General features: G+C 47.6%; 1 protein-coding gene across 2 annotated transcripts in view; it reads left to right on the forward strand.

Moving 5' to 3' along the window:
- NFATC2 (nuclear factor of activated T cells 2) overlaps nucleotides 1-19,595 on the forward strand; it is an 84,657-nt gene that overhangs the window by 42,055 nt on the left and 23,007 nt on the right. For both annotated transcript variants that reach the window (XM_071446647.1, XM_071446646.1), the window contains exons 7-9: nucleotides 7,726-7,781; nucleotides 8,573-8,699; nucleotides 10,232-10,924. In XM_071446647.1, coding sequence (XP_071302748.1) covers nucleotides 7,726-7,781; nucleotides 8,573-8,699; nucleotides 10,232-10,924 — 876 coding nt within the window. The remainder of the gene's footprint in view (nucleotides 1-7,725; nucleotides 7,782-8,572; nucleotides 8,700-10,231; nucleotides 10,925-19,595) is intronic.

Below are 19,595 nucleotides of genomic sequence, written 5' to 3' on the forward strand. Positions count from 1 at the left end.
ACACAGCGAAGGGGCTGGAGCTCAGTGCTCCGAGGGATAAAATACTTGTGTTTGAAATGCTGATGCATAAATAGCGTTAATTTTCTGAATGCTCAAGTTTATCAACATGCAAGCCTTAGAGTTCTGACTTCTTCTTACGGTTATCTCTTGCTGATGCAAGATCATAAAATGTAGCTGCTGTGAGCCAGGGGAGCTCATGAATTCCTTAAGCCCAGCACACAAATGCAGAGTTTGGCTGATGGAGTTTGAAGATCTGAACTTGGAGACACGTAACTGAGCCCAGCTAAGTTAAAGTAGGTCAGGGAAGCAACCAGATTGGACTGTATTCTTGTAATTTTGATCTGGAAGACAAAGCTTGAAAAGCAGTGTTGGAGCTATCAAGGACTTGGAATAGGGTGAAGGTCGAGGGTGTTAGTGTTTGGTTGGGGCCCAGATCTTACAGTGCAGTTAAAAAAAGAAGGGATCTGGAATTCCCCCTTTTATTTATTTTAATTGTCTTGTAATAATTTGCAAGTCAGATGCTGGTTGCGTTGTGTTTACTCCCAGTTGTGTACTGGTTACTGCTGCTCAGCTGTCAGTGATAGAGGAGGTTCGTGTTTCTTGGGGAGAAAAGTGCAAATGGGCTGTGATTTCCCCTGCCAAACTCTTCTGGTGGCCACATGGACATCGTGAATCATCTCTAGGACAATGTGGGTGGTGGAGGAACAGCCCAAACACAACGTCCATCCCTGGAGTGGCTCCACCATAAATCTCCAGCTTGGGCCAGGCAGGGTAAGGAGAGGAGGTGCTGCCTGTGCCCTTTGAACTGGGGCAGCTGCCAGGTGTGGACATCCACAAAATAACAAAACAAATGGGACAAAACAAATCTGCCCAGCTCTGGAGCCCAGCAGTGGTGCTTGGCCACACCTGGATGTGTCCTGGCTCGGGCTGGGGTGTGCAGGGCGGCGGTGCTGGTTGAGGTTTTGTGTGCACAGTGCCCAAAATGCTGCACCCCACGTGCTGGAAACAAGCATGGGATGTGTGCCAGGGGATCCCAGGAGTCCTGCAGGACAATGCACTGCAGGCCATGGTGGTGGGATGGCATCAGGGCAGGTTTAATGTGGACAGAAGGTTGCTGCTGTGGGGGTTTGAGGGTAGGATCGTGTTCTCTATGGGAGACATGAAAGGAAATTCCAACTCTGTCTACAGCAGTGTTCCCCTTTTTGCTGGGTCAGTTCCTCACCATGCTCCAGACAGGGAGCTGAATCCCTTTTTGTAGTCTGACAGTTTCATGAATGATCCAAGCACTCCTGGGAAGTGCAGAAAATAACAAACAACTTTCAGCAGTTAACTCTGTGAACTTAATAATGCAACATTAATGATGCAATTTTCCCAGGCAAATTCAAGATAAAATAGACAAAAAAGCTTTTTAAAAAACTTTCAGTGTTTTCCCAGGTTCATTCAAAAGAGATGTTTGCTACTTGAACAAATAAACAACTGTGAATATTGAATGTGAGGGTAAGGAGTATTAATCAGGAGGATTGGTTTGCCTGGCTCTGCTGTGCAAATTAGAAAGTTTCGGGATAATGGGGCACCTTGTGCCTCTCCTTGCTGCTGTAGCTGCTGAAAGCCAGCAAACCTTTCTCCCCAAAGGTTTTCCCCTGGCTGGAATGTGCTGCTTCCCCAGGTGTTCTTGTAATCCTACGGGGCATTCCAAAAAAACAGGGATTCCAAAAAAACACTGCAAAACAGGAAAAAATCCAGGGCTCACCCAGAGAAAAATGCAGAAGAGTGTGGCTGCAGAAACGGAGTTGCCATAGCTGTTGGAGACTCAGCGAGACAGGGTGGAATCCAGTGTTTTGGAAGGTTTCCCCGTATGACACAAGATTTTGGAATTTTACAGCTGGTAAATCCTTATTAACACAGGCAGCCACTGCTGGCCTGGATTCCCTGGCTCACTGTTTACCATGGGGGCGCCTGATGGAAGTGTGCCTGGTCCTGATTATTCAGCTTAATTGTTTAGGGAGAATATTAAAAAATAATCATAACTCTTGGCATAAACAAAAGGCAGAGAGACAAGCTCCCATCACCTGTTGACAGAAAATTGATCATGAAGAAAGCTGGCATGGGGAGTGGAATTCCCTGTTCTCCCACTTAGTCATCGCATCCTGGTGTGACTCATTTTATTACATGGAGGTTCCCAGTGGTTTTATTTTGAGAGAAGCTTTTGTTTAATAATTTATATACACACACACACACACAAACACACTTATAATCTTAAAAAAACAACAAATCTATTCTGATGAATTGGCATAAGGAATCATTTGGAAGAGCTCTGGAATGAAATACTGTTCCTCCTGCTTCACTGTTCAACTACTGTATTTATGTTTTATTTTAATGGGAATTGAATTCCTCAACAATAGATGGGGAGAATTCGCCTCTAGACTTGTTCTCACTGTGCAAAATGTCAGATTTGGGGCTGGGCTGGCTGGTGGATGAGTAATCCATTGCCCTTTTACCTCCCAGACCTTGCCCTGTATCTCCAGCCTTGGTGACTCAAACTTCTGTCCTCAGTGCAGCAAAGGCACTGGCCTCTGCTCTTAACAAACAGAGCTCCATTAACTGCAGTGGGCAGTCTTGCTTCAGAAAGAAAAAGAAATCCATGAAAATGAAGCTCAGGGATAAATTTAATAGTTCTGCTTTTCATGAGTTTTAAATACACTCATGTTGTGTTTGCTGTAAAGTTTGAAAATGGTTTTGAAGTAAGAGTTTAGAAGGAGGCAACTGCTGAGGACCAGATGCTGAGCAGCCTTGTGCTGGCCTGAAGCAGAGTAAGTTCCCAGCTAAAATCAGAATTTGTCCCTGAATTTGTCTGGAATTTGTCCAGAGCAGCAGAGATTCTGAGTGAGGGTTCCTCATAAGGTTTCTGCTGCCCAGAGTGGTTTTGCCCAACTGGAAATCATTCACTGCCCTCCCTTTGTTCTTGGGGTGGCTCTAAAAACCCTCCTTTGTTTTCCAGAGATGTCTGTCATCTACTGATAAAAGCTGACAGAGATAATGGTGCTTTTCTGGAAGTCCTTCCAAGAATCAGAGTGCATGGGGACAGTTCCTGCAGGCCCAGGGGGAGCTGTGCAGAGCTGAACTGTGCAGAAATGTGCAGAACTGAGCACTCAGAGCCCTGCCCCTCTGGTCACCAGGCTGGCTTTCTCTGGGGAACCAGTAACAGGTTGTTCATTAAGTAATTTGTGTAATGCTTGACTGAAAAGCAGTGTACATTTGCAGGCCTCAAATCACATGCAGGCGTGGAATCCCATCCAGAATCAGCACAATAGTATATTTAGTCTTCAGCTGCAGAGAACTGCAGAGAACATTTCCTGAGCCTCTCAGTCCATCAGTCATGTTTGTTCAAATAAAGCAGTGAGTTTGTTTCCCTGCTAGTTACTGACCCCAAAGTCATGAGTAAGGGATCCTGAATAATGTGTAAAGGCTGTAACTGGTTCAGAAAACCTTTAATTGGCTAATTAAAAAGGGTCCTATAAGGGACTGCAGAGAATCACCCCAAATGTTCCTAATGCAGCCTGACATTTTGATTTCCCCCAGTTTGAAGCAGGACTTTTGGTATGATGGCAGTTTGGGTTAGGAAGGGTAGAATTACTTTCTTCCAACAACTCATTCATTCCCCCAAAGAGTGCTGACACAATCAGATCTCTCATCGGGGTTTAATGCTAAGTCTCATAGCCCTGAAGCAGCACAAAAATCTCTATTTCCTGAACATTTCACTGACCTGTGGTGTTAAAGACTTGCCAACTAAGACAAACCATTAAATGAGCAGGGAACCACAACAGTAAAAATACTGCATGAGGCAGCTGTGGCTGGTAAGACCTCAGGGTCTAAATCCAGGAATATTTTATCATCCTGAGTGCAACTGCTGCCCTTTCCAGAGGCAGGGCTTGGATTCCCTGTGGTGGAGGCACAGCTTGAAAGGCACCACACACACAGACCTGGCCCTGGACTCCCCAGTGATCCTTTCAGCTTTCTGTCCTGTCCGTGGTGGAGGCAGCTTGAACTCTATGCAATCAGCAGCTATCTGCACTTGTAGACTTTGGATTAAATTATTAATCAAGCTGGGGTTAGGCTCCTGTGTTTCCAAGCAGGAGCTGTCTGTCCCATTGTGGCGTGACTGAATTATGGGGTAATTCAGGCAGAAGGGATCTCTGGAGGGTTGAGCACAGCCTCCTGCTCAGAGCTAAACATTTCTGGTGCCCAGGCATCACCTGGGTTCCAGGGAAGGGCCTTGGGTGTGACAGGTTTTGCCCTGGGGCTGTGCTCCACTGTCACATCAGCCTTAGGATTTTTAGTACATCCTTACAATAAGAATCCTGGTTTTGTTGAGGATTTTCTCCAAGCCCCCACTTTAATTTCCTCCTAAAAAAAATTTGCATTTATGCACATTGTAAAGGTGATAAATGTGTTGACAGTTTGGTGCAGGTTTTCTCTATTCAGAATTTCCTGAAATGATCCTGAGACTTCTCAGTTTATTCCTCCTGCTCTCCATTAGCTCCCAGGGTGTGCATAACCAAAAGCTTTCTTTTCATTACCAGGAAAAAGAATAGGTTAAAGTAGAAAGAGAGACTTGTGAATGCAGTTGTATTTTTCATTTTCCTCACAGCCTCCCTCATCCTCCTGCCAAAAGCTCCCCATAATGTGCACATCCAGAGCAGTTAAAGGAAAAGCAAATATTGATTGTCTCGAGCTGAAGTGAAGCAGTGAGACAGATGGAGCCACATCATCATATTGAATATAAAGGTCAGGGAGTGAACTGCAGAGTGCTTAAATCCAACAGGGCTCAAAGAACAGCAATTGCTGCTGCTGACAGATTTGTTAGAAACCTGTTTAGCTGCCACAAATATGGAATATATCCAAACAGAAGCATCTATCATTGTTGGAATGATAACCCCAAATACATTTATTTCTTGTTTGCTTTTTCTCATTCTTACTTTTGACCCACACAGACTTTGGACTCAGCCTGAACATCATTTGATTTTTATGGTTGGCTTCATTAGCTTTTAGTGCAATTTCAGTGGCTCAGTTACTAAATCAAATCCCCTGTGGTTGTGGTTGCATGTGTTCCACAGGCTCCTTGGATGTGGCACATGACTTGGAGGCCCGTTTCTACTTTAGTTTATGCATTTTGGACCAACAAATCCTTTTGATTTCCACCTTCTTTGTGAAGTTAGTGCTGTTGTATCTGCACAGACTGTTTGAATTTAGCAGTACAGGAACAAAGATGAAAACATTCTGCCTGGAGCAAAACCAGTGTCAAATATTCCTTCTTGGCTGTCCTTGTCAGGCCATCTTCATGTGGCATTGCTGAGACAGCTCCCATGTGTGTCTCTGTCAGAGCTCTCCCTTTATGATGGATTCTCTTGTTTCCTTTTCCTTCCTCTTTTCCTCACAGAACTCTAAAAAATTATCCTTTGGGATGTTTAGGATTGTGGGGAGGTTCCTCACACACTGTGATGGTTTCTTTTCTCAGAGCTCACCTAGAACAGGAATCTCCCCTTAGAGCATTTCCTACCTCACAGTGAGACAAGGATTTGCTGGATTAACCCCCCCAGTATTTTGGCTCCCCCTTCCCTGTTCCTGTCTCAAGAGCAGCAAGGAGTTGGCTGCATTAACAGGGCTACAGATGGAGTATGGCAGTGGCCAGAGTGGAGGCTGATGTTGAATGACATTAACCATGGAATGTTTTCCATGCCTTTGCAGCAGTCCCTGGGCTGTGCAGTGACACACGGCTCTGCTGAGGCCATCCCAGCCCCAGCAGCCGCTCAGCCCCACGCTAGAAAAGAACAACTCACAGGAGGGAACTTCAAAAAAGAGAAAGAAAATTCAGAGTTTTTCAGTGTTCCCTCCTTGCAGCTGGAAGCCTGGGATCTCCTGATGGGGCAACATTTCCAATTCTTTGGGATCTCCTGATGGGGCCACACTCCCAACTCTTTGGGATCTCCTGATGGGGCCACACTCCCAACTCTTTGGGATCTCCTGATGGGGCCACACTCCCAACTCTTTGGGATCTCCTGATGGGGCCACACTCCCAACTCTTTGGGATCTCCTGATGGGGCCACACTTGCACTCTTTGGGATCTCCTGATGGGGCCACACTCCCAACTCTTTGGGATCTCCTGATGGGGCCACACTTGCACTCTTTGGGATCTCCTGATGGGGCCACACTCCCAGCTGTTCCCTGGCTGTGTCCATGGCCCAGGGAGGGTTGGGTGAGGGAGCCCAGCAAGGTCCTGGTGCCCCCTGCCCCACAGCAGCCCCAGGAGCCCATCCCAAGGGAGGGATGAGAGCTGTGAGCTCCAGGACAAGCTGCCTGTGCCCAGTGGGTGTGAGCAGAGCTGTCCAGGTGTGGGACAGGTGAGGTTCTGTCCTAGAAGGGACCCTGGGGCTGTGTCCTGGCCACAGCTGGGAAGAGGCTGCCCCAGGGCCTGGCACATCTGTCAGCTCATTGTCTGGGCCCAGCACAGAACAAAGAGCAAACAACAGAAGAAATGCAAAATGCATTTAAAAATACTCTTTCATTTCCCTTTTTGCCAGAAGCAGAAGTGCTTAAATAACAGAGGACAAAAGCAGCTCTTGCAGAACTTCCAAGAGTTGGGAAAAATAAAAAGCTCTGTGAGAAGGACTGGGTTTAGGAGATTTTCCCCCTTGTCCTGCCCTTTTGGGGAACCCCAAAGCAGGCAGAGCTGCTCCCCTAAAGCAGAGAGCAGCTCCTGGCTGCAGCATTCCCAGTCCATCAGGTCACTGGGATACGTGTCCCCTGGCCAGTTTAAAAGCAGGCTTTCAGAAAGGTATGAAGCAATTTTTTTCCCTCCCATCAGTACTTTTCTTCTGCAAATTGCTTGGCTAAAAGTCTCAATGGAATGTGAAAATCAAAGGGATAAAGATTAAAATCTAAAAAAAATAAAGAAGGAAAGCACTGCAAAAAATGTTTCTATATTTAAGGAATATTTGTAACCAGAGGAAGCACCCAGTCTGTGAATGAATGTCCTGTCACTGCTGACACACTCTTGCAGCACAGGGGTTACTGTGGTGCTGCTCCATACAGGGGGATCACATTTTATTTTCTCTCTAGTGTAATTTTGTGTAACTCAGGATGGAGATGAGCTGCATGGATGCAATAATTAAGGGCAGCAGAGCTTGCAGGGGTTCAGGGCAGAGGCTGTCCCACATACAGTGGAGTGCTTTTGCACTGAGTACAGTGAATATCTGGTGCTTCACCACGGCTTTAGGGCTGTCAGGGGCATTCTGTGGGAGTCCAAGTGGTCTTGGCTCAAAGCAGCAGAGTTTGCTGAGCTGCTGACCCAGTGTGACCATTCACAAGTTGTGTGACCTTCAGGTGCCCTCCACCAGTCAGGCTGGCTGGACTCAGGCCTGGTAAAAAGCAGATGTTGCACCTGTGCTAAATATTTCATTCCTCAGTTTGGCTAATTTCTACATAAACATTGAACTTTAATATGTATGTGAGCTCTTTCCTGGCGAGAGAAGTGTTCAGTGATGTGTTTCAATGAAATGCTGCTGCTTTCAGTTAGGACTGGGAAGGTGCTTGAAATTAAGTCCATTTTGAGAGCTTTGCTAACTTAATGCCCTTGATTTGTCTCTCTCTTTTTTTTTTTAATAAGTTCTTTGATTAAAAAAAAAACCAAAACAACACAGTGAGGTTAATGTTGTGATATTCTTGTAGATGGGCAGCAGATCTGGGAAATGGAGGCAACAGTGGACAAAGACAAGAGCCAGCCTGTGAGTATGAAACACAAGGGGGGTGTCCTCTCCAGCTTGTGTTCAAGGGGAGCTCCCAAAGAGCAGGGCAGGAGCAGAAAGAGCAGCAGTGCCACGGTGACCAAGTGCCACACGCTGCAGCAGTGCATGTGCTGCAGGAAGGATTGATTCCTGCAGCAGAGCCACCCCAAGGGAGTCCCTGCTGGATTCTACCCTGCACACCCCCAGGCCAGCCCAGGCTCTGCAGGATGCTGCCCCCAGGCCAGCCCTGGCTGCTGTGTCCAAAGCCAGGGTTTGTCCTGCAGGATTTCCAGTGCTCTGTGGAGGGAAGGAGCCCCTCTGTTCCCTTGGCTTGCTGGGACCTTGCTTGGGCAGGCAGAGCTCTCAGGAGCCAGCAGTGACTCTGCCATGGGCCATGGTGCCCCAGGAGGCAGCAGGGTCTGCCTGTGGATAAATCCAAAGCCTACAGAATAATTGAGTTACTCTGACAAAAAGAGGGAATTCTGCAGTGCACACTCCTTTATCAGGCACTGTGGGATTAGCAGAGCTTCTGCATTTGTCGCCATTTCATGTTTTATTTGTAGCTGAGACTTCTCTCCAGGTTCAGGAGGGATACAGTCCATAGAAACCAACTTGTCAGTGCCAAAAAGCTGCTGGTCTTTCACCCTCTGCCCCTTTTTTCTCTTCTTTATAGGGATGAACAGGGAGGTTCCTCTTGTCATGGCTGGAGGTGTAGCAAGGGCAGCTGCACTGCAGCCCCTGGCCAGCCTCAGGTGCTGATCCCTTGCTGTCCCCTGTGTCATTTCTTTCAGAGCATGCTTTTTGTGGAAATTCCTGAGTACAGGAACAAGCACATCCGCACCGCCGTGAAGGTGAATTTCTATGTCATCAATGGCAAAAGGAAAAGAAGCCAGCCCCAGCATTTCACCTATCACCCAGGTAATTCTCAGGGACAGAGCCACTTGTTATCCAAGTTCATGAGCAGGGTTTGATTTTCTGCTCTGTTGTTTTCTTGCCATTCTTTGAGGATCTAAATGTTGCTAATTCAATTCAGCCCTCAGCAGCTGCTTGGTTTAAAAGATGCCTGTGATTTATGATCAGGAATTTCCATCAGTTTGGGGTGTCAGTGATCTGTTATTCTGGCTGTGGGCTGATGCTGCCCCATTCACTTGGTGGGAGTTTGCCAAGAGCCTCAGTGGGAACAGGCTCAGTCTGGGACGTGGTGTGACCCTCTGAAAACCATGAGTGTTGCCTTCTCTGACGTGTCCAGCAATAAGAAAACATCAGATCTGGGAAAGGGCTTGGGATGGAGGAAGGCAAGCAATATATATTCTTCAGAGTGAGGCTAGCTGGGAAAAATATGAATGCTTTTGTGATGTTCTTCCTCTGGGGGATTGGTGAGCCATGTCACAATAAATGCAGCAGGATTACTAATGAGATTCCCAGAATTTCTCAGCTTTGGCTGGGGGGAAATTATTGTGAGAAAACCAGAGTATTGTGTTTGTGGAAAGCAGAAAGCATAAAATAACAGCACCAGATTTTATGCAAGCTTCAAATGATGTCTTTATTTGACTGGTCTCTAAGGAAAGGCAAACATTCATTCAGACTCTTATTTTGGTCTCCTCCAGCCTGAAAATCTCTGGTCCTCTCCCTGAATTTATGAACTCCATTGGGTATCACCAATGTGAAGGGTTTGTTCAGTTGCTAAATTGTTCTGCTCTGGAACAGTATTGAGAAGCACACTTCCATCTCAATATAGAACCTAAAATACACCACTTAGGAGAAGGAAGCTTTACTTCCAGACAGGAATTTTGCATGACCACTGTATGGTGGTGGTGTGATGTTTCTGTATTGAGTTTTGGGGAAGATTTGACCAAAAAATCATTGGAAATGTAGAGGACCATCATTTATCCCACCAGGATTCATACAACCCTTACTAAATCATGGTCTTTTAAAAGATGGTGTCAGACAGGTCTTCAGCTCTCAGCACTGAGGGAACTTTGTGCAGCAGAGACAAAAGCTCTAGAATATTCAGCTCTGCCTTTGGGCACTGGTTAGATGTTGGACAGAAAGATGGGCAGTTGTTTATGTCCTGGGATTTCTATTGATTCAGCCTCCTGTGAGATGGAAGTACTGCATGAAACACCTATCTGTGACTTCTTATTTTGTCTGTGTTCCAGAATGGCCCTTAAATGAATTAAAACAGGAGCTGAAGTGTTGAATTTTTCAGCTTTAGCAATTTGTGCTTCATTAGTGCATTTAAGAATTTTCAAGAACCTCTTAGCACAGAGTGCTTTGAAGAATCTTTGCAGTGGTTGCATGTGGGTGATTTATTAAACTCAGTGCTTGTGACATATGAATTTAGACACACAAATCTTGTAAAAGGCTTAAATCTCTTATTGCTTCAAGGAAAACCTCTCTGTTTCTCCTCAGCTCGTTACAAATAACGTCCTTTGCATGCTTTATTCTAGTACCATCAATCAAAACAGAGCCCATTGATGACTATGATCCAGCCCTAATCTGCAGTCCAGTGCACAGTGCTCTGGGGACAGTAACACAGCCTTACTATTCACAGCACACACTGGCCACCGAGTCCCCCTCCTGCCTCGTGGCCACCATGGCTCCTTGCCAGCAGCTGCGCTCAGGCCTCTCCTCTCCCGACTCGCGGTACCAGCAGCAGAACCCGGCTGTCATTTACCAGAGGAGCAAGAGCCTGAGCCCCAGCCAGCTGGGCTACCAGCAGCCCGGCCTGATGGCCACGCCAGCTGCCCTTGGGGACGGGCACAGGTCCGTGCTGGTGCACGCCGGCTCCCCAGCCCAGAGCGCGGCCGTGCTGCAGCACTCCCCGGGCCACCAGCAGTCCTCTCCTGTCATCCACTACTCTCCAACCAACCAGCAGCTGAGGTGTGGCAGCCACCAGGAGTTCCAGCACATCATGTGCTGTGAGAATTTCACGGGCAGCGTGTCGAGGTCCAGCCAGCCCCAGGGCGGCCAGGCGCAGAGGCTGAGCCCCAGCTCGTACCCCACAGTGATCCAGCAGCAGGCGGCCCCGGGCACCAGGGCAGCCAAGAACGGGCCCCCAGGCACCGAGCACAAGGACGTGCTGCCTGCAGGAGTCACCATCAAGCAGGAGCAGAACCTGGACCAGGCCTACCTGGACGATGGTGAGTGCTGTGCCCCTCTCAGGGCTGCTTTGTTGGAGGGAGGGGCTGAGGTTAGAGTTGCCTGTGCTCCTGTTGCACGCTGTGGATGTTGGTGGCTGTGGACATTTGCTGTGCTTTCAGGCTGGGTTGGGTGGCTCATTAGGTGCACTGTTGGTTGATGGCAAAGCACTTTGGCCACTCACCCACAGGACCCCTCTGCTTGCTCTGTGCCACGTTGAGCTGGTCCCATTTTGTCTCCCTTTGCCAAAGGTTCCATTGCCAGTTTGGAAAATGGCGGATCTGAAATTACTTCTTTATTATTTTATTATATTTTTTCATATCAGGGCAAAGTCCACTTTGTAAAAATGCTCTTGTACATTTTGTACCAAAAAAAAAGCCCATTGAGCAATCTATCAAGGCCTGTAATGAATGGGGTAGTGCTGCAGGCAAAACCATTGCAGATGTTCTAGATGAACAGTGGGACATTGATAAGTTAAACAATGCTGTTCCTTTGTTGTGAGCCAGCTGATTTAGCCTTTAGGAATGAATATAAGTTAGAGTAAAGCTTTCTTTGAACATATCCTGCTTATTCTTAGGTAGGCAGCCATTGGCAGTCTGGTTGATTGGTTCTTTTATTAAAGCATGTTTCTGGCAGGAGGAAATCAATGCAAAATTAATAGTGCAGCTGGACACGGCAATCACAGAGAGCAGCAGCAAACCCAACATTGATTTTGGTGGGAGCAGAGTGAGGCTGCTGGAACTATTGCTGCAAATGCAGGATGTTCCTGTGCAGGAAGTACAGACCTGGCTGTCACAAATGGTAGCTCTGCTCCCCTCTCAGTGCAGGCAGTGGCAGCTGGATCTCCTGGGTGTGCACCAGGATGTGCTCCAAGCACTCAGCAGTTTGGGATTTTTACTGCACTTACTGGAGTAATTGTGAAGTTGTGCCTGTGAAAGTTTTGCTTTCCTCAGCTTGGGTCCTGAGTGCTCTGTTTCGTGTGCAGCCTTCACTGCTGGGTCTGTGGGCAGAGGTTGGATGGTTTCCTCTGTTACTGCGTTTGCAGAGCGGGTGATGCAGCTTTGGTGCCATCGCAGTAAAATCTGGAGAGTTTTTACTGCTTCCCTTCTCTGAGCAGGAGATTCAGGAGATTCATTTAACTTGGGAGATTCACTTTTCATTCAGGGAGTCGGGCATAATAACGAGGCAAGAGAATCTTTTTGATAGAACAAAGCTCTGTTGTTTAGGGTGTTTTTAAGATGAGAAGCTGAGAGATTCTTCCACATTTCCAAGAATACTTGGTACACACCTTGTAAAAGAAAGAAAAGAGATTGCTTTTGCTTCAAGATTCTATCTTCAAAGTCAAGCCACAGTCCACTTAAAAGAACTCCTAAGATAGACTGCCAAGTTAATTTTGCTGAGTTTTGCATCAGGCCAGTGACACCCAAGGGCAGCACGGCTCACCCAGAATGCACTCAGCCCCCCTGCTAAGGGAGCCATTAGGAGAACTGCAGCAATTAATAATGAAATCCCAGGCTTCTCCTTGGCTGCCTGCATCATCTTCAATTGATTTCAGCTAGGGATTGCTTTATCAATCATGCCACCCAAGTCAGGCCAGGCAGGATGGGCCACATGCAGTCTCTTTACTGACCTCAGTGAGTTTATATCAGCTGGAAGTGTGACTTGGAGAATTGTGATTTACTTTAGGGCTTTGCAAAGCATTTCATTCTGAAATGTTCAGGACTTGAATTGAAAAGCCACATTGTTTGCTGCTGGGGAAAAGTGACTCAGAACATAACAAAAGCCATGTTTTTCCTGACTAGAAAGTTTGGGTTTGTGCTTTATGGTATTAAAAGAAAGCAAACCCAACGGATTATGGAGGCTTTGCCCTTAAATCCCCTTTATCCAGAGAGCTCTTGTGAGATAAAGTGAGCTGTGAGGCCTTGCAGTGATTTCCACGGACAGACACGGAGCTGGTGCTGGCCCAGGCAGGCTTGGCACGAGCCAAGTGCTGCTGCTGCTGCTGCCCAGGCTCTTGGGCAATCACTGCTGCTGCCTCTCACTTCCCTCTGCTCTTCCTCCCTTCCCCCATCTTCCTGCTGCCCCTGCCTTGTTCTCCTTTCTCCAGAGTTCTGCTGACATCCAGCTTTCGGCTCTTTGTTCTGGTGCCTCCTCTCAGCAGCCCTTGCCCGCTGCCTTGGTTAACCCACAGCCTCAGTGTCCTGGGCTTTGTTTCTGTCCTGAGCTTTGTGGAGTGGCCTGGGCATGGCCCACGCTGGCAGTTCCTCATTCCTGGAGCTGGTGCCTCTCAGGGTGGGCACGCTGAGGGTGCTGGGGCTGTCCTGGCAGTGCCCAGAGCAGAGCATCCCCCAGCTGGCACCACTGTCCTTTCTCTGCACCTCTCTCAGCTCCCTGAACTCACTGCTGGCAGCACCCCTCATTGTTTTCTTCTCTTCCCTGCTGTAAAAAGAGGTGATTTGTCCTTCCTGAGAGCATGGCTTGGTTTTGCTCAGAGCCTTCACTGCTCCACAGGGCACAAAGCACTGGGAGTTCAGCACATTTAACCTGCTTTGGAATGGTGAGAGCTGCTCTCCCCTCTGCAGGAGGACTCCAGGCCTGGGGGCTCTCGAGGTTGAGTGCAGCCAGACCAGCCTGGAGCCCAAGGCAGGTGATGGCAAGGATTTACCATCCCCTCAGATGGGCTTTGCATGTGCCAGGAGTGCCTGGTGCCCAGCTGGTGCCCTCCCCAGCCCCCTGGGGACCACTCAGCAGAGCTGTAGCTGGTTCCTGGCCCTGCTGCAGATGTGCAGAGCTGCCTCTTGCTTTCTGGAAGGAGACTCTGGCCCCTCTTCTCCTCTTTCTGTGCAGCCTCAGCCCAGCGCAGGCTGCGGTGCCTCCTGCAGCCTCCCAGCCCTGCCCTCCCAGCCAGGGTGACAAAACAGGCTTGCAGCAGGGAAGGCTCCACTCCCCAGTGTCAGAGGGTGGATTTGGATGTGCACCCATCGGGGACTGATGCAAGTTCAGCATTTCCACACAGGACTGCCTTCACACGCATACCCCTCCACATTTCTCTGTAAAATAGATACATCTGTAACTTTCTGATAGCAAATACTGGGAAGAGTCCCCAGAGGAGGGGGCTGTTCATGAAAAAGTGACAGGGAAACCTTTGTTACACACCTCTGCCTCAGAGATTCACTACTGTGGATTACCAGGGCAGGAGTGTCCCTGAGGGCCAGGAGACCCTTGGGGATGCATCAGGTCCAGGCTAGTGCTGGCAAGCAGGGACCAGGCTCAAATGCAAGTGAAAGCCTTGGGGTGACAGAGTCATCAGCTCCTTTCAGCCGAGGCCTCATCTTAATATTGTTCATAACCAAACCGCCCATGATGGTAAAAGTTACCCAAACAACCACACCAGTATGTTGACAAATAGAATGTAGTTCCTGCAGCGCCCTCAGAGCACTGAGATTAACTCTTTAAAGCACAAACCCAGCCCAAAATGTAGTTCTTTGCAGCACTGTCTGCAATACCCTGGGCTGGGGCAATGTCTGTGCTCCTCCTGCAGAGCCAGTTCCCCCTCTGGGACTCAGACACGAGGCTCAATTCCACACACAGATCATGGCTTGAGTGTTATCAGCTTGCCTGCCTTAGATTGAGATCTTTGCAAAGAAAAATGATTGTCATAATTCAAATAGTAACTGCCTAACCACATCTGACACTCCCCAGTCTGCTGGATACAGCAGCTGTCAATTATTTTTGGTGCACAGTGATGTCCTCTGGGAGGAGAGGAGCAAGGCAGATGCTGTGTAGTGGTTTATCAGGCTGCTGATCAGCAGAGATGTTTTATAGTGAGCTCAGGTATTTCGCAGAAAACTCGAGACACGTCAGATATTTCTTTAGAAAGCGGCTGTGCAGGATGTGCAGTGTGGTCCTCACACCACCCAGCTCTTCAGATCCCCTCCATGACAAGCTGTGTGTTCAGTGTGCAGTTTTGCTCATCCAGTACTACTCAGAGTGTGTTACATTTCATCCCTGCATTTCCTTCCTGTGTTCTTTCATTCAGTAACAAGAAAACCCTCAGTCTGTCCCCCCAGTACCGTGACATGCAATTCACATTCAGCTGGAAGCTTTCTTTTCTGGCCAGCTCTGTTCTCTCTGGGCAGGGAGTGCCTGCAGCAAACGCTGTCAGAGCCCAGAGTGCTGCTGCAGGGCAGAGCTCCCTGTGCCAGCCAGCCCTGGGGGCTCTGGCCTGTCCTGAGCATCCTGCTGGCCCTGCCCCTGGATGCAGGGGTGGCACAGGCACCTCTGGCAGCTGGGGGTTCCAGAGGGAGCCCCCCTGAGCTCTGGGGCTGCTCTGGCAGGGCCAGGGTCCTGCCTGCCTGAGAGCAGCTGCTTTTCTCTCCAAACACTGTCTTGAGCACAGAGGTTGGTGGCTCTAGGGGCAGATTTTTGGTTGGTTTGAAGTTGTTTCCATCTTGTGTCCGTGCAGAGTCAAGTAGCAAGACAGGGCAGAGGGGAATGTTCTTGTTTGCTGGCATTTTAGACAGGGTGAATTTGAGTCCTGCAAATGGGCTGGGGTTCAGTTTTGAGCAACAATTTGCATCTAAAAAAGCCATGCTCTGTTTCTAATTAGAACTCCTTTTCATAGAAGGTGTGGTCACTTCTGCTCAGGCAGAGTTTGACTAAGAGTGAAGCCTGTATATTCTCCAAAGCATTTTGCTCAAACACTCTAGCAAATCTATGTATTCATTAGGCTCATTCCTGAAGCTCTGACTCACATTATTACAGATTTTCTGTTCTCTGCTGGGACCTTGCAGCACTCCCTCAGTACACTGCAGCTTTATTTTTGGATCACTACTCTTGTGGGTTTGTGTTAGGATCTCCATGCCCTGTCCTGTGCCTTGCTTTTCTAGAGGCAGTGTAAAAAGAGGAAAAGCCATCGTTCTGCTCCCAAAACCCTCAAGTCTGGCAGGAAGTAGAAGGATCAGTCTGGTAGGAGGAAGGTCTGGGTTCAGTCTGAGCTTGGTCTTTCAGCAAAGTATTCAACGTCCCTGCACTTCAGTTTACCTTTATTAAAAAATACCTTATCCTTCCTTCTTGTACAGTTAAGAATTAATTAATTTCTGTTTGTTACACACACGTGGATTCTCAGAAAAATCCCTACACTTGCATACCTGAATATGAATTAAGTATTTGTATTGTTATAGCAGTCTCCATCTGCTCTTCTTCTTCACCTCTAGCAAAAATTCAGTGTTTAAAAGCTCAGACAAATCCAGCCCCGTTTGGAGACTGCCCTTTCCCCAGCAGCCTCAAAGCATGCAAACCAAAACAAAGCGAGAAAAAGAAAAACCCTTACATCCCAAATCAGCAGTAGAGGAAGGAAGAAAATGAACTGAGTGATTAAAACCATCGTTCCACTGGCACCTCTTTGTTCTGGAGCTCAGGAATCTTTAATTGGTGCAGGCAGTGCCCACAGGCAGTTGTGTGACAAAGCGTTTCCTATGGAGCACACAGGAACATGCAGAGCCCACGAGGAGCCCAGGGCTGCACGGGGCCACTGCTGCCTCCTCCCTGGGCAGCAGAGCCCAGCTCAGGGCATTGAGGTGCAAGGCACGTCCCCCTCTGAAGGCTGCCTCTTATCAGCTGAAAGCACTCAGCTTTTGGGAGGCATCAGGCCATTTGCAATGATAGTTTTGAAATACTGGCAAAGAGTTACTTGAAAAAAAGAGCTTGTTCGTGCAGTTGGGAATTGAAAGCTTCTAAACCACAATAAAGTCCTTTCCCAGACTTGTTGTCCATTTAGTCCAAGCTCATGGCATTCCTTAGACAGTCTGAATCACAGGCAGCAGACAGCTCTTACAAAGGAGACCATAGACACCCATCTGTTGGGAGGCATCTGCCAAAATAGACCATACATTTACTTTTATTCCTTCAATCCACTTTCAATTTAAAGGGATAATAGCAATAACATTTTTCACTCCAGTGCAGGGAAATGGTAATGAATTAAAATTATTCCACTGCAGGAGGAGGCAGACAGGCTTGTCCCCAGCTCTCACAGATGGCTGAAGCAGGATCAGAGCTATTGAAGGACTTGGCTCCAGCTGAGGCAAGAAGTCAGTGGTGAAACTGTGGCTTTCCTGGAGAATCCCAGACTTCCAGGTGCCCCCAGGTGTGCAGGAGCTGGAGCAGCACTGGCTGTGCTGTGGGTGGTTAAATCACATTGCACTGAAGGGAGGGACTGGCAGAGCTCCTGTCGGGCTGTACCTGTCAGAGAGCTGCAGGTGCTTCCAGCAGTGAGCACTGCTGGCAGGTCTCTGGCACTGGGGTCAGCCTGCCAGAAACATTCTCATTGCTTGGGATGAATCTGGAGACTGAGCAAAGCTGTTGTGTGAGCAAGTGCAGGTGTGAGGAAAAGGGATCTTCCAGAAGCTGGGAAAACTCTGGGTGCCTCACACAGAAATTCTGTCAAAATCGTAACAGTTTTAACAGCAGGTTTTAAAAACGGGGACTTTGGTGATGAGAGGTGTGCAGCTAGAAAATGGTTTATAACAAAACCATGTGAAGTAGGAAAGGGGATGAACTCATTCTAGTGCTGAATTCTCCATTTTGCATTGAACCAGAGAAATGCTCTCTGCAAACCTCGAGCAGGGCTTGTGTTACACTCCAGCAGCTCACCACAGAGCTGGGCTGGTTAAGGTGGTTGGGATTTTTTGTTTTTTAATTTTATTTTGCTAACACAGCTATTCTGGTGAAAACTCTGCTGGTGTCAAAGCCTGGGATCAGCAGAGTCAGGGAACAGCAGCAGCTCCCTCCCTGCAGGGGTTTGTGCTGGGGTGGCTGTGTAGGGGCAGGGGGCTTGTTCTGCTCAGCTGGGGTAGCTGATAGAGTCAATGTGAACATATGGGGAAATAGAAGGGATTTTTATGTGACAGTCATTGCAGAGCTCAGCCTGCTTGGTCTGTTGAGTACCTCAGGATGAATCCCAGTAACTCCCAGCACAGGTGAAGCACTGAGCTGGGCTCATGGCCAGGAGCAGGCTTTGCTGAGGGACCTTGTACCTGCAGCAAGGGGGTGTTTGCCCTCACAAATAGGGAAAATCCTAAAATCCTTTTAGCTCCCCTTCAGAATGAGCATGATGTAATTGAATATTAATCAGTGAACTAGCTCACATCCACATGGCAGCTCGAGGCTCTTGCTAATTCTTTGCAAATTTCATTGCATTTTTGGAATATTAATGGCGATTTACAAGTCCCTGTGCAGGTGACTTTTCTTACTGATCTTTTCAGGTCCTATCCGAGGAAAAAACCAAAATGTTAAAAATACAAGTGGCATGTTTTGGGCTTTCAAAATTGAGACAGACAAAACTGATGCAACTTTGGGGCGGGAGGTTGATTGCATGATTGAAAAACCAGTCTCATGATTGTTGGAGGCCTGACTCATGAGCCCTGAACGCCTGGGTTTGGCATTGCTGCTCCTCACAGCTTCATTTGCTACAAACTGAGTTCATGCTAGGAATGCACAGAGGTGGGGAAAGGTCTTTTCTCCCCTTAAAGCTCGATGTAATAATTGGGAGGGTTCAGCTCCTCCTGCAATGGCTCTTGAAAAGGACTCGAGTCCTTTTTGAGCTGCACTTTGAAATGCTGGGAGCAGCTGCAGAGCCTTGCTGCTCAGAAAAGTTTGGAAAACATCTGCACATTTTTTTAACTGTTGTGAAATAAAATGCTTGGCAAGAATAACCATCTTAAAGATCTACAATCTTTTTATGGTGCAAACTGAAAGGCAGTTATAAAGTCTTCTACTGTAGAAAAATGCCTGGATTCTCAGCATTACTTGCAGAAGCAGAATTTCTCAGCTCAGGTCTGCTCCTGCCAGGGACCAGGGATAGTTGGTGGGGCACTTTTTGTCTGTATAAACCTCTTGTCTCACAAGAATGGAGACCTAGAATTTATTAGCTTAAAATCTGGGGGTTTTCCACCTATTTTTCATGGTTTGTTATAAATAATAATGTGATTTATTTATAATTAACTATACCTCTAGAAATATAATGATAATTTATAATATGTATTTATTGATAAATCTCTGGCCATTTTTAAATTAAGAAAATGAGGATGAATCATCTGAATGTCCCATCTGAGTTAAGTTTTCTTGGGAGAACTCAGAGCAGTGAGAGCTGCTTTTCTGCCCAGCAGAAGCTGGTATGGCCTTACACTGCCCAACCCTTTTATTGCTGTTTCCTCACCAGTTCCAAGGGAGTTCTGTGCTCACATTTGGATGCAGTGAGTGCTTAGAGGCATTTTTAAAGCAAATGTACAAGACAATCCTGCACTGGCTGTGTGAGGTGCTCCATGACCTAATAGGTGACTGCAGCTCCTGTGATGTGAACAGCAAGCAGCACATCCCTGGCTGTGCCAGGGGAGAGTCAGGGATGGGGGAAGAGCAAATACTTGGGACCATAAAACTCCCTGCAGCACTTCAGCTGCTGGTTTGGATTTTGAGGCAGGTGCTGGCTTTCACACTCTCACTCTGTAATGCAGCTTTTTCTGTGTTTACCAAGAAGAAACCTAAAATGTATAAGCGATGCAGTTGTGTCTGAATCATCACTGAGTCCCCATGCTTCAGTTTTGCAAGCACAGAAATCTGGGCATGCATCCAGCTGGGGATTTCACAGATGACTCCTCGCTCTAAGAGGGGTCTGTG

The sequence above is a fragment of the Agelaius tricolor genome, unplaced genomic scaffold, assembly GCF_023055355.1.
Source record: "Agelaius tricolor isolate 1412-34295 unplaced genomic scaffold, bAgeTri1.0.p SCAF_23, whole genome shotgun sequence".
Taxonomy (NCBI): Eukaryota; Metazoa; Chordata; class Aves; order Passeriformes; family Icteridae; genus Agelaius; species Agelaius tricolor.